Source organism: Aspergillus oryzae, chromosome 1, assembly GCF_000184455.2.
Source record: "Aspergillus oryzae RIB40 DNA, chromosome 1".
Taxonomy (NCBI): domain Eukaryota; kingdom Fungi; phylum Ascomycota; class Eurotiomycetes; order Eurotiales; family Aspergillaceae; genus Aspergillus; species Aspergillus oryzae.
Window position 1 is genome coordinate 3846808 of NC_036435.1, and position 13469 is coordinate 3860276.

Genomic DNA, 13469 nt, shown 5'->3' on the forward strand with positions numbered 1-13469 from the left:
AACGCCTGTTGACCACTAAGGGCTTGGAAGTCTTATTTTGACGCGTTAAGCAGCCTTGGCAGACATAGGCACGATTAGGGTCCAGGAGATATTCCGCCTATCAATGGTGCATCCCTCAGCACCTTCTTTGTTCTTTAACTCCATGAGGGTTGATGAGACTCATGGTACGGGACAGACAGTGTCGTATTCGGAGAGTCAGAATGTCGCAGCAAGTCGAAGATCATCGTTACGTGGATCTGGAATCCATTTCAGTCCCTGACTCGTGCTTTCCCCCAATGTTCCTTTGTCTCTGTCCGTTGGCAACGCAGGATATCCCCTTGCAAGACTTCCCTTGTTCAACTGTCCCACTCGAAAGGCTTAAGCAACAGAGGCAAAGTTAAAACGTCCAAGCGACCTTGTTTACCCCAGAATCGCAACTGCGGGGAAGGGTCGAATTCCCCCATGATCAGAAATACGAGACTCTACTCGTAGACACGACGCCTTCCCGTCGAATCATAACCACGCCTCTTGTTTGGTGGCGTCCGCCACGCCGTGCAACTTGTGATTCTCTATCATCTGGCAAGGTAAAGATCTCCCAATCACTGTCCCAGCTCTGGCTTTATAATCCCTCCTCCCCAATCATGCCCGTCAGCCGACACGCAGTGTTACATTTGGTGTAAATTCACCAGTGACTCTGCGACAGCTGCCCAGAGCTCTATTCACTGCAGCCAGTCGGCATATTTAAACATACGGTGATTCCTGTCACTGTAGACTTTCTTCACATGTTCTCTGCTTGATCCGACCTTGGATGACCGAGTGTCAACAGCAACTGTCACCATGAAGAAAATCTACAATGTCTACTTTCTCTGTGGCTTTGCCACTCTTGGTGAGCATATCCATGTCTGGTTTAGATGCCGGAGAGCATGATCTGACCCTGTCGCAGGTGGTGGTTTGTTCGGTTTTGATATCTCGTCTATGAGTGGTAAGCAATTCTGGAGGTTTAGAATCAAAATATAAGCTCACCCTGTATAGGCGTTCTGGGTACTGCAGCGTATACCAACTATTTCCAAGTGGGTAGCGGTCAATATAAGCAGGTAAGCGATTCTGTCACTAGTTTTAACTGTGCTTTCTTTTAATTATTGGCAGGGCAGTATCACCTGTGCGATGCCTTTCGGCTCTCTCGTCGGTGCACTGTGCTCTAGCTTTATTGCCGATCGCTATTCGCGTGTCAGGGCGATCCAGTTCTCTTCCATTCTGTGGATCATTGGCTCAATGTATGTGAGAGCTGATTCTCGGCAGAAATAGACGGATTGCGCTAATTCCTCCTAGCTTTATGTGTGCATCGAACGGGATCCCTCTTTTAGTCGTCGGTCGTGTCATCGCAGGTGGTTGCGTCGGTATCGCATCTGCGATGGTCCCCGTCTATCAGGCCGAGATAGCACCAAAAGAAATTCGAGGACGAGTTATATCACTGCAACAATGGGCTATCACATGGGGTATCTTGATTCAATATTTTATTGTCGGTCTCCCGCTCTCGTCATGACCGTCATTCCTATACTGACAACCCTCTAGCAATATGGCGCGAGCAACATCGACGGCGGCCCAAACAACCCCACGCAGAGTACTGCTGCTTTCCGCATTCCTTGGGGTATTCAAATTGTACCCGGCGTCATTCTCTTCTTTGGCATGTTCCTCTTCCCCAAGTCTCCCCGTTGGCTCGCCAGCAAGGACCGTTGGGAGGAAGCTCTGCAGGTGCTATCGAAGCTACACGGTCAAGGAGACGTCAACCACCCCAAGGTCCTCGCCGAATATAAGGAAATCCAGGAAGCTCTGGCGTTAGAGCGGGAGCAATCAGCTACTGGTTTCCAGGAGCTCATCAAGCCTCGCATTTTCAAGCGTGTCATCTTGGGTATGAGCTTGCAGATGTGGTCGCAGCTGTGTGGAATGAACGTGATGATGTACTACATTGGTATGTTCGACGTATTCCAATAACCGCCTAGAGTAACGACCAAGACTGGCTTGACCGAACTGAAGATGCTGACAACTACATAGTCTATATCATGCAGAGCACAGGCGCTGGATCGCCACTTCTAACCGCATCAATTCAATACATTCTTAACACGGCTCTGACCCTACCTGCCATTATCTACCTGGATAAATTTGGCCGACGCCCAGCAATCTTAATTGGATTCTTCCTCCAGGCTATTTTCCTTTACCTGGAGGGTGGACTGCAAGGAGGATTTGGGGCGCCCAACCCTCATACCGATCCCAAGCTCGATGCTATTTCGTGGACGGTGGCCGACCACCCCGCCGTGGGGAAGGCGATTATCGCATTGTCGTATCTGTTCGTGTGCTCCTTCGCGACGACCATCGGCCCGACTTCATGGACCTATCCCGCTGAGATCTATCCTGCGAAAGTCCGCGCTAAAGCAGTCTCGCTCGCTACGGCCTCGAACTGGATTTGGAACTGTCTCCTGGCCCTCTTCGTTCCACCGTTGCTCTGGTCGATCAATTGGAAGATGTACATGATTGTATGTTTTTCCCTGTTTTCTATCCCGAGATAATGTAGCCACTAACCTCTCCTGTGTCACAGTTCGCTGCCTTCAACACCGCAGCCTTCATCCACATGTTCCTAACGGCTCCCGAAACAAAAGGTTACACGCTGGAGGAGATGGACGATGTCTTTGACAGTGGACTTCCAGCATGGCGCAAGCTCGAGAGGAAGAGTCGTATGGAAGAGCTGGAGAAAGAGATCATCGAAGGAAATCTCAAGATTACTCCTGCACACGAGGCTACTGGCGTCTCTGCTACGCATGTGACCCCGGAGAAGCAAGTGTAATGATGAATTAGGAACCCTACTCACGTTATGATGAGAGACTAAATTGTTTGCCCTACCATGTCTTAGACTGACGTTCATATACTGAAGACTGAGCTGGACTGTGCGCTTTTTGTTGGTTTGTTGTTGTGATTGTGGTAATGTTTAGTTAGCCTGGTTTTGTGATACCAAATATTAGTGGGAATAGCTTTGCGCTGCTAAGTCAAGATTGATCTACGCATACAAAATAAAACCTCAGTAGATCGTTTGATGTAGACGCAGATGTAGATCGTGAGGATCTAGTAGCTTTCAGTATAGGAATTGTCATTTCGCAAAAAGATTAAGGCCCATCCTGATTTACTGAAGATTGCGGTCTAGATAGACAAACAAGAAGCATATTACCGGCATCTTTGACTTACTCTTACTTTCTTCTGGAAATCACAAGTAGAATATGAATTGTAAACACCTAATCAAAAAACAAGACTATATCAAACATAGGAGAAGATGAAACCTAAATACAGTGTCGAAACACAAACCAAGAACGAAAAAATCTAATACTTCAATTTCCTATCATCAAAAATCCCTCAATCATCTCACTCAACCGTTTCGCAAATTCCCCCTTCATCATACTGAAATGGTTGGCCCCTGTCATCCTATCCAGTGTCATATCCTCTTCCGGGAGAAGGGTTTCCCAGCCACAGGGACCAAAGTCAGTTCTTGTCGCCGTGAGGAACTTCAATCCCTCTGGGTCATCGGGCCTTCTGTCGAATTTTGGTTCGCAGTGTTTGTCGATGGCGTCACAGGCCCAAATGATTTGTGTACGGGGCGCATTATTGGACCCGAAGGGCGTTGCGTGGTATGTATGTAGACTGTTCACGCAAGCTTCGAAATGGGAGATTAGCCAGGGTGGTGGATCCCTTTTGACTCCGTTCACGTCCCCGAGGAGCCCGATCGTGTCGCAGTATTCGTAGTATCGACGTGGGAGATGGTCCAGACCTTTGGGGACTGGGCAGTCGATGAGAATCAGTTCGCTGACTTGCTCACCTTGTGCGGCTAGGTGTTGCGCAATGTGGTAGGAGAAGATTCCACCCACTGACCAGCCACCTAGCGCGTATGGTCCGTGAGGCTGGCGTCGCCGGATCTCGGTGATGTACATCTGGGTGACCTCGTCGATACCGCAGGTGTAGGACTCTGGGGTTTTCATGAACGGGCAATTGACGCCTACAACGGCTATGGATGGGTGGATGCGCGGAAGTCCTGCGTAGGAGGAACAGGATCCGGAGCCGTCTGGGAGGAGGAATAGAGTCTTGACTGTCGAGGGCAGCGCCGGGTTGCCCTGCAGGAGAAGCGACGTTGCGGAGATCTTGGGTGAAGATGTTTTGGTAATCTCCGGTGTGGTTTCTGTTGTGTTGGGGCTGATAACCTCGTACGAGCTGGTGCCTAGTGATGATCGGTCCTCGTCGCTGCTGTTCTTGTCTTGGTCTACCTCTGCTTCTGCTTCGGTAAACATGGAGTTTAGGACTGCGTCGCGGCCGCTCACGGTGACTGTTCCGGTCTCGGGTGCTCCTTGCTTCCAGAATGCCTCTAGCTCCTTGATGGTCGGATGGTCTAGGAAGATGGATGACTCGTAGTGTAGGCCAAGTTCCTCGCGGAAGCGACTGGCGCAGAGCAAGGCGAGGAGGGAGTCCACGCCGAGATCGTCGAATGCTGCTTCGGGTGACAGTTCGGCGATCGGGACACCACTCTCTTCAGATATTATCTTGAGTGCTGCTTGCCAGTTATCACTATCAGCTTGTGCTGACGGATCGGCTGCTGGATTTGCTGCAGCGCTTTGGCTAGCATTGAGAGTTCCCCCGGCAGGGGCACCGGCTTTTGTATCGTCTCGCATGTGTACGATATAATCCATGAGTCTTCGCGGGACTCCTTGTGCCTTTATGCCCTTGTACACGGCGACGACTTCCTTATCTTCGAAGACAACCATGTCTCCGCCGTAGAGGCCATCAGCGTCTGGTCCGCTCATCCGAACGTGTGATCGGTAGGTTTTCTGGATTGACAGCGGTTTGTAGAAGTGCAGCGACTTCCATCCGTGGTTGACATAGACCTCTTTGCTGAGATCGGCTTGGTCATTGACATTCATAACGAAGAGAGCTGGCTGTCCGAGATTATCAATCAGGTATGGGTTTACGTGGTACACCCCATCCGTTCGAGGATTGTTGAATTTAACAGTCGCAACAGCCTCCAACCGGCCACTGTCTAGGAGCACCGAGGAAACACCCATGTACTCAGGGTCATAGGAGGCGAGTGAAGATACCAAGTTGTATCCGGTCTTGCCGGTGAACTTTTGCACTCGGTCGTCGGTATTGAGTCTTGCAGCCATATCATCCATTTCGTTCATGATGCCCTGTGCTCGCTGCTGGACCTCCTCCTGGGCGGCCTTCGCATCCAGGAACGTGATGCTAGCAAGTGCATGTCTAACTAGCTTCTTGCCTTCGGGTGTAACACTCCAGAACTCCACTGATCCCTGGAAGGTTTCGCAATCAAGTACGACATGGCATTGCAACAGTTGGGGACCTTTTCCCTTACTCTTGGTGGCAAACGGTCGTTGCACGTCCATGTGTTGCAAATCCACTAGGGTTCCAGAAAGCTTGGTCTGCTGTTTACGGAGATATTCACCAATCACGAGAGCCATTTCAGCATACACGGATGGCGTGACGAGAGGCAGATTATTGACGCGATGGCCACGAACAAACGGGTCTACATCATCACGGAGGACATCCACCTCGCCCACGACGGTGATTTTGTTCCCGTCCTTCTTCTCCTCGACAAGCTTGTGGACGCAGGTAGTCGATAGCCCAGGTGTGCCCTTTAGAAATTGAGCGTCTCCTTTGTACAAAGACCAGTCGTTGACATATTGCATCCAGTATTCCTTCAAGTCCCAGTTATATGACGGGAGGCGTAGCACAGAAAGGCCCGGGATGAAGTCCCTGTGGTATTCGGACCATCTGATGTCTACACCGGACTCGTACAAAGTGGAAAGACTGGATGTGAGCACCTTCCAGGTATCTTTGTTCCGCTGCAGGGTTGGGACAGTTTTGAGTGTGGAATCGAGATTGTTCCTCAGTAATCCAGACACGATGGGATGAGCACCTATCTCGACCCACAATGCGCTACTGATGACCCCATCTGCCTTTGCACTTTCCAGTGCAGTGGCAAAGTTGACGGTTTCCCTGCAGTGACGAGCCAGGTATTCCGGTCCGAAAGGTTCCTTCGATGTGAGGACTTCTCCAAACAGGGGTGAGATGACAGGGACCTTTGGCTCGTAGAATTTAACACCTCGAGCAGCTGCTTTGAACTTTTCTAGAACGGGTTCCATCTGGGAAGAATGGAAGGCAAAAGGAACACGGAGTCTGGTCTTCTTCAGACTTGTTGAAGACAATATATCGAGTATTCGGTCGATTTGCTTGTTCGTACCGCTCAGGACTGTCTCTTTTGGTGTGTTGATGCATGCGATGTCGTATTCCAAACCGTCGCACAGCGACCTCGTTTCCTCCACGCTAGTGCCGATAGCGAGCATGGCGTGGGTGTTTGCGGAAATATCCTCCTGCAAGAGTTGCGCCCGCTTCCCAGCCAGAAAGATGGTGTCTGCTTCAGAAAGTACGCCAGCGATGTTTAGTGCTGCATATTCACCGAGGCTATGACCGACCACAGCACAGGGCTCGATTCCCCAAGATCGCCACAGACGTGCCATGGCTATCTGGGTGCATACTGTTCCGACCTGAACGACCAGCGGAGGAAGCTCGGAGATATCTCCGTTTCCTGATTCAAGTAACGGCAAGAAGGAAGGGAAACCAAGGGTCTCTGCGATTCCGTTAAATCTCTCGATGTCGCTGCGAAAGGTGCTGAAATTCAGCAGACTTTCCCCCATGCCGATGTATTGGGATCCCTGACCGGTAAAGGCGAATGCAGCACGCTGCGCAGCTCTGGCTCTGTTCTGGACCGTGGGAGAAGCCAGCTTGTTCTCTAATAGAGCGTGAATCTCCGGCAGGTCTGGCCCACTAACCATGACCCTAAATGGATGATGAGTGCGACGAGCGGTGGTTGTGTAAGATAGACTGGGCAGCTCTGGCTTCGTAGCGTTCATGTATGACAGGAGAGATTTGATGTTGGCTATCAATGCAGTACTCGACTTGGCACTGACAGCTACGACATGAGTAGAGCGAGGTTCGGCCTCCTTGCTTTTCGGCTCAAAGACTGGTGCATCTTCGATCAAGACAGAGCTATTGCCACCGGCAGCGGAGAAGTTGTTGATCATGATTCTGCGAACACCTCCTTCCGGTCTTTCCCAGAGAATAGGTTGCTTGGCTATGTGCACATTGCGATCCGTGAGATCCGTCGGGAAGCCACTGTTGATCTTGGTATTGTCAATATATAGTCATTCGTGCAGGGGAAAATTCTATCTCACCTTCGTCTTGATTCCACAATGAGGAGGTATCTCGTTCCGTTCCAACATCATAAGCGACTTAATCAAAGCAATAGGCCCAGAGACAGATTCCCCATGGCCAACGTTAGCCTTCGCAGAGCCCAGGAACAGTCTCTCAGCATCAGTACGCGGTCTTTCCGTCTCAGGCGCAAAGACCGATAAAACGGATTTCATTTCCCTCGCATCACCTACACAAACACATACCTTAGTAAAGTCAGCAAATAGGGAACGCCAGTACTCACCAGCCTGAGTCCCAGTGCCATGCATCTCAACATAACCCACAGAATAAGGGTCAACGCCGGCCGAAGTGAGCACCTTCTCAAAGATAGCCTTCTGCGCCCCGATATGCGGCCGGGTGATACTCTCCGCCTCAGCCGAGTGGTTGGTGTAAGCCCCAAGAATCACGGCGATAATGGGGTCATTGTCGGCCTTAGCATCCTCAAGTCGTTTAATGACCATCGTGCAAACACCCTCTCCGCGACAATATCCATCTGCGTCGTCGTCGAAGGTCTTGCAGTTTCCTGTTCGGGAGAGGAAGTGCCCACGGTCAAGGCCGGCGGTGATATCTGGAGAGAATCAGTATCCGGAATTGTGACAATATATGGCATTGCGCCTACCGGGGTTGGTAAGAACGTTAGTTCCGCCGCATATCGCCGTGTCGATGTCGCCTTTGAGCAGGGAGTTGCAGGCAAGGTGGAGGGCAGCTAGGCCCGAGGAGCAGGCTGTGTCAACACTGTAACTTGGGCCGCTGAATTTGTAGAAGAAGTTTTGTCGCCCGGGGATGAAAGCTCGACAGGAGCCAGGAATATAGCTAGTTAGTTCCTGTTAGCAGTGAAGCACCATGACTCTGAAACAAATAGGTAGAGTTGGCGGAGGAGGGAGAAAAGAAAGAAACACCGAGAAAGAAGAAGGCAGGCTGGCAGAATGTAAGCAAAATAGAAACGTACTAGGTATCAACATTCTGCGAGCTATTTGTCTCACCCCAATCATTGCTCGTCGTACCATAGAAAACCCCAATGCGATCGGATTGACTAGATGGTGTCGAGTCCGGAACGAGCCCAGCAAATTCCATCGCCTCGTACGCGGTCATGAGCGCCAGACGCTGTGCAGGATCAACCTGTGGAGCTTCTCTGGGACTTAAAGCAAAGAATTTGGCATCAAAGAGGCCAGGCTCCTTCAGCCAGCATCCGTACGGCGTGCCCATGGTATTTTTCTTTTTGAGAGTTGGATCCACATGAGTCTTAACATCCCAGCGATTACTGGGTGTTATGCTAGCGACGTCACGTCCTTCATGGAGTAGTTGCCAGAACTCTTCGTTGTTATTGGCATCAGGAAACCGACCAGAGTATCCGATAATGGCTAGTTTAGAATGTCCTAGATGTCCAGTGGTAGACGTTCGATCATCTCGCACAGCTATACTGGAGTTCATGCATGGGTCTACCGTTATATCCGGGGCACCGTGCTTGCGAAGCGCGGCAGCGAGGCTTTGCCCAATGACTGTGGCGATGGGAAGGATTGTGCAGCCCCGTATGGGTGAATCAGATAGCAGGGCCTCACCAAGTGAGGAGACGATGCGGTCCAATCGAAGTGGTTCTCGGAGAATTGCATTCAGAGCGTAGTCAATTAAGGCTCCGAATGTGTCGACCTGAATGCTTTGTCCAGTGATGGAGGACAAAATACTGAATTGACACTGGTATGATGCAAACTCCGTCGCACTAGCCTTTCGAAGGATACTTTCAATATCTTTTTGTCCGTAAAGGTGAGAAGCGTGGTATGGGGCATATATAGGAATAGTAAGAGCTCGGTTCTTTGGGAGACAGCTTGAATCAAGAAGGTCATTAAGTGCGCTTGGTAGGCCACTCAGAGTAACTCCTGTATTAGCATATGTGCTGATGTATGGGGCTGACGTAGCGGGAAGGCCCTATTCCTGGTGTCAGTACAAGATAGAGATATACCGGGGTCAACTTATGTATGTACCTTCTCTTCATTATACTTCTGTAAGGTCAAGGAAGCCGTGTCACCATCTAAGCCGGGGATTAAGACACTCCACGCCAAAGGTGCCCCTGTCTGCGGCTCAAGTCTGTCACGCACATCGGCAACAAATAAACCAGCGCGAAACGCGATAAGTACTGTATGTGTCGCCAGGGGGAGGAGGTCCGTGATGCTTTGGCAACATCCCACAGCCGCTGCACTAAGAAGGCCAGTACAAAGACCAACGAGGCAGGTCTGTTGAGTCGAGGGATACTTGTGGCCGGGAGATGTGTATTGCCTATTACGCTCACTAGTCAGTCCAGCATTCTATATTATGCAGTCACATAGTAAGTCTACCTGATAAAGCATGCCAGTTGATAGGTACACGCTAAGGCTTTCTCAAGTGCAGGATGCGGACATGTTGACCGCTGGACTCTAGCGAGAAGCTCCTCAAATGTGGTAAATCGGATGAATCGTTGACGCTGCGAAAATGGAAGCAGACCAATCTCCTCTCGAAGACCGGATGTAACTCTTTCGAAAAAGGAGATCAAGAGTGGATTGTCCTTGACAGTGACTAAGGTTCGGAGACCCGCGACGGAGTCACAAGTCAAGTCTCCGAAGACGATAATCTGTTTGCGCTCCTCAACTACCATGGTTCTGACGAATAGACTAGATCTTGACAGTTGAGGCTACCAAGATCCTTTACCTGCAGCAGGTACTACTGGGGTTTTGTAGCTTTATATGCCTAACATAAAATCTAAGTCACTGGCCCTCGGCCAGTCAGCATGTCTGTCGACGATAGCCCCGTTGCCCGGAGAAGTGCCAGGCTAACCTTCTTGGAAGCCCAAGACAACTTTACCTAAAGGGTCAGCCTCAGAGTTTCAGTCATGATGACTGTAAGATTGGCTTGATACGGGTATCGTATCTTGTGCGTGCGTCTGCTCACAGACATCGGGCACCTCATCGTACCTGGATGCGAGTCCGATGTAGCACAAGAGATAAGATACCAAAGGTGGATCCGTGATCTTGACTCATAGGATGGATTACTGGCAGCCGCCGCTCCCTTTCGGATACCTCGGGATGTAAGAAAACCTTCACGGTCCTCGGGGAATGGTCACGGATGCCTATCCCTGGACCTACAACTGTAGGTAGGCCCTTTCGGTGGTAGGATCACATCAGCCGTACTATTCCGTATTCGCTGATGGTTACAGCTTGCCCGTAGCAGGAATTATTCCGATCCGCTCGGTGAGCCCATATGCTACCTCGAGCTTATCTACTCTATATATGTGTAGAGATGGAATAGTGTCTTGATAGAACTCAACACACTTCGTCAGGTCAGAAGTGGAAACCCCACGGCTGCCTGCATTTCACCATGACTACTCGCGCCGTCTTCTCTCATTTGTGATGAAGGATTACAGAAAGTCTAAGTTTAGCAGAACTGATATCCGCCGCCATCATTGCAGCAATCGCAGATGCTTTTACCTACCTGATCAGGGAAGGTTGCATTGAATCTTACACTATTTTATATGTCTTCAAAACCCTTCCAAGGCAAAGCCATGAAAGTCACAATTCGCTGCACATCCAAGCTCTAAAACACGAAAACTGCAAATAGTTTTCTGTCTCAGCCCTTCGAAGCGTGACGAATAGCACTCAACAATCACATCTTGAGTGGTCAAATGACGATCCCCAACATTGCGGATGACTTCAGGCCAACGCAAGACCTATACTTTATCGAGTGTGTTCCCAACCTAACCAACTGTACGGACCCCCGTTCTTAAAAGGAAAAGACAGATTGTAGCCTATGTATCGGTATTGCTTTTGGGCCCTGGTCCACCAGGGTGCTGAGCGGTTGACTAATGGAACATTCGTCTCGATTCGGATTCACGCGCAGGTCATCCGCATGGGAAAATTAGTTAAGTCAAGTACAGGGATGCCGCCGCTTGTGGGCTGGACATGGATCTGCTGGACGCAGGCACCAGAGGGTTGAGAGGTGGAACGTGACACTTGAGGCTGAGAGGTGATCGCAAAGACCTAGGAGTACGCCACTCTCCTTCATGCTTTGAATGTCGCCTAACCCTGTGAAGTGAAATGGCAGTCTTGAGAACATTATCGGGTAGTGGTAGGTGTGCCTTGGACACAGGTGTGTCATGCGGACTATGATCCAGTAGGCTTCCCTGCTCTTATGCAATACTATATTTCAGTGGTGCTTGAGGCATCTTTGACACCTAGGCATACCGTCAAGTAATGCTTTGCCCAGTATTTACCTACTCCACCGATGAAGTCGTCATTGGCAGGCTCGATTTGCGCCTGGCAAGAGATTGGGAAGGAAAATGTATCACACGGTCTGGAATTCTCGAATAATACTCACACATATTTACGATTGGGACCTGGGTACTTTGGTCGAACTAGTGACCTGATCCGTCTGTGCAGCGGTCTCGGTGACCGACGGTAGAGTGACGCTTCCCATTGCCACCTTTTCTGATCATAGAAGTCTCATATATGCTTCGTAATCTATAAGGTAAACCCAATTTACTACGTTATTGTACGCAATATAAGGTCTATTCCTATAGCTTAATATGCTCTCGACTTAATTCTGCGGTCCGCGTAGTAGACCTTAGCTATAAACCTTTATGCAAGCTTTCCAGACAAATACCGCAATTTCACCCAGTTAAATTTCACATAAGTCATATATAGAGCCACTCAGTCGGTTGGCAGTGAATATACGCCGATTTACCAGAAAGGAAGCATCCAGGCCATTACTTGGGCTTAGAGGCAATGTCTCCCCAGCCCGAGTGAAACGGAGCCATAGTCTCTTGACCACGCTGATATAGCCTTTACCTCCTGTTTCACACATTGACTTGGTATCCTGAACATCGAATACGAGACATTTTGGGGGTACTACCAGACACCAAAAAGTGTTGTATTCCAAATCATCTCCGTAGTTTATCCCTTATTTTCCGATCGAAGGCGGGCGAGGATAATGGAAAATGCATAACAGAAATGACATATTACTTTGGCCTTGCAAAAGTCTCTTGTCTCTTCAAGACAAAGACATTCATTGACTTGGCCAATATTCGCTGATCCTACGTGGCGCTAATATGCTTGGTGGTCACAGTACATAGTCGCTAGGTTAAATTGGACATTTTGGATGTCCATCCAGATCACACGCTATGTTGTATTCCAGGGAAGACCCTTAGGATGGCTTGTGGTCAATGACGTTCCAAGAAAGACCCAGCTGATACTACGTTGTAGGTAGCCCATCAGCATCTGCTAGCATGTTACGTGCGCACCATGGGGTAACCAGAATGCATAAAACGGTCTTCCTTGGCTTCTAGTGCTTCAAGAGCCATCATGGACGTCTGGGCAAGTTTCTAATCCGGCCACGTTGTCTGGTGTCCAAATAGTCATGTCTACCCAGTCAAAGGACAACCTGGATATATCTTACATGTGCGGCTGACCCTGTGGACCAGAATGTCTGATCACCTCACACAGTGCCCTGTTCATTCAGCTAAATCTCGTCTCTCCTCAGTTCAAGATGCTCTATTATTAGTAGTGTTACAATATTGCAGTGGTGGCATGCTAGGGTAGTATTACTACTTATTTCAGCTAGTGAGAACCGTGGATATCTATTTCCGTTGCCTATCGCTAAGCGATGTCAAGATGATGCCTATTGAGTGGCTTGTACTTTGATGGGGTGTCCCGACACTCACGATATTAGGGCTCGTATCATGTACCCTGCGAAACATGAACTCTGATAAGGCACTTGACTACCAATGAGCCAATATTTCAGATCGATTTCATCTCGCCACGCCCAGCCAAGTCTAGATACAACTTGCTATAAATCCCTTGCATATAACAAGGTAATACAGATCCTGTCAGCCTACAGCTACAAACCGAACTTGGGATGATGTGGGTGGCCCCTCAGCCAATTGCTCTTCAGCCCACGAAGATTAAGGGCCCCGGTGAACTAGGTACAGCCATGCCTGTATTACCTATCGCCGAACCATCATGGCGGGTGAGATCTACTGTGATACCTTGGCGTATCACTGATGGTTCTTACCAGCTTCGGGAAATGTTCCCTAAGTCGGCGCACTTGCAACACGAGCTTTCCAAAGTTTATCCCTGTTTGCTGCCTAGTCTTGTAGCGCAGTGGCCAGGAAGCTCACGTATAGAGAATAAGGATGGAAGCTTTTATGGACGTAGTGTTCAGCGCGTATATAGAGG

General features: G+C 49.6%; 2 protein-coding genes across 2 annotated transcripts; one reads left to right on the top strand and one right to left on the bottom strand.

Annotated features, from left to right (window-relative positions):
• Positions 1–816: 816 nt before the first annotated feature.
• AO090005000962 (sugar porter family MFS transporter) lies at positions 817–2818 on the top strand (the record flags this gene model as incomplete). The annotated part of the gene is made up of 8 exons (XM_001817908.3): positions 817–865; positions 923–961; positions 1012–1073; positions 1126–1253; positions 1309–1498; positions 1552–1948; positions 2032–2510; positions 2573–2818. The coding sequence occupies 8 exons, from the start codon at positions 817–819 to the stop codon at positions 2816–2818; spliced, it is 1590 nt and encodes a 529-aa protein (XP_001817960.1).
• A 535-nt stretch (positions 2819–3353) lies between these two features.
• Positions 3354–9898, bottom strand: AO090005000961 (uncharacterized protein; the record flags this gene model as incomplete). The annotated part of the gene is made up of 7 exons (XM_023233857.1): positions 3354–7205; positions 7257–7462; positions 7517–7840; positions 7892–8085; positions 8222–9195; positions 9252–9555; positions 9603–9898. The coding sequence occupies 7 exons, from the start codon at positions 9896–9898 to the stop codon at positions 3354–3356; spliced, it is 6150 nt and encodes a 2049-aa protein (XP_023089175.1).
• Positions 9899–13469: the final 3571 nt, after the last annotated feature.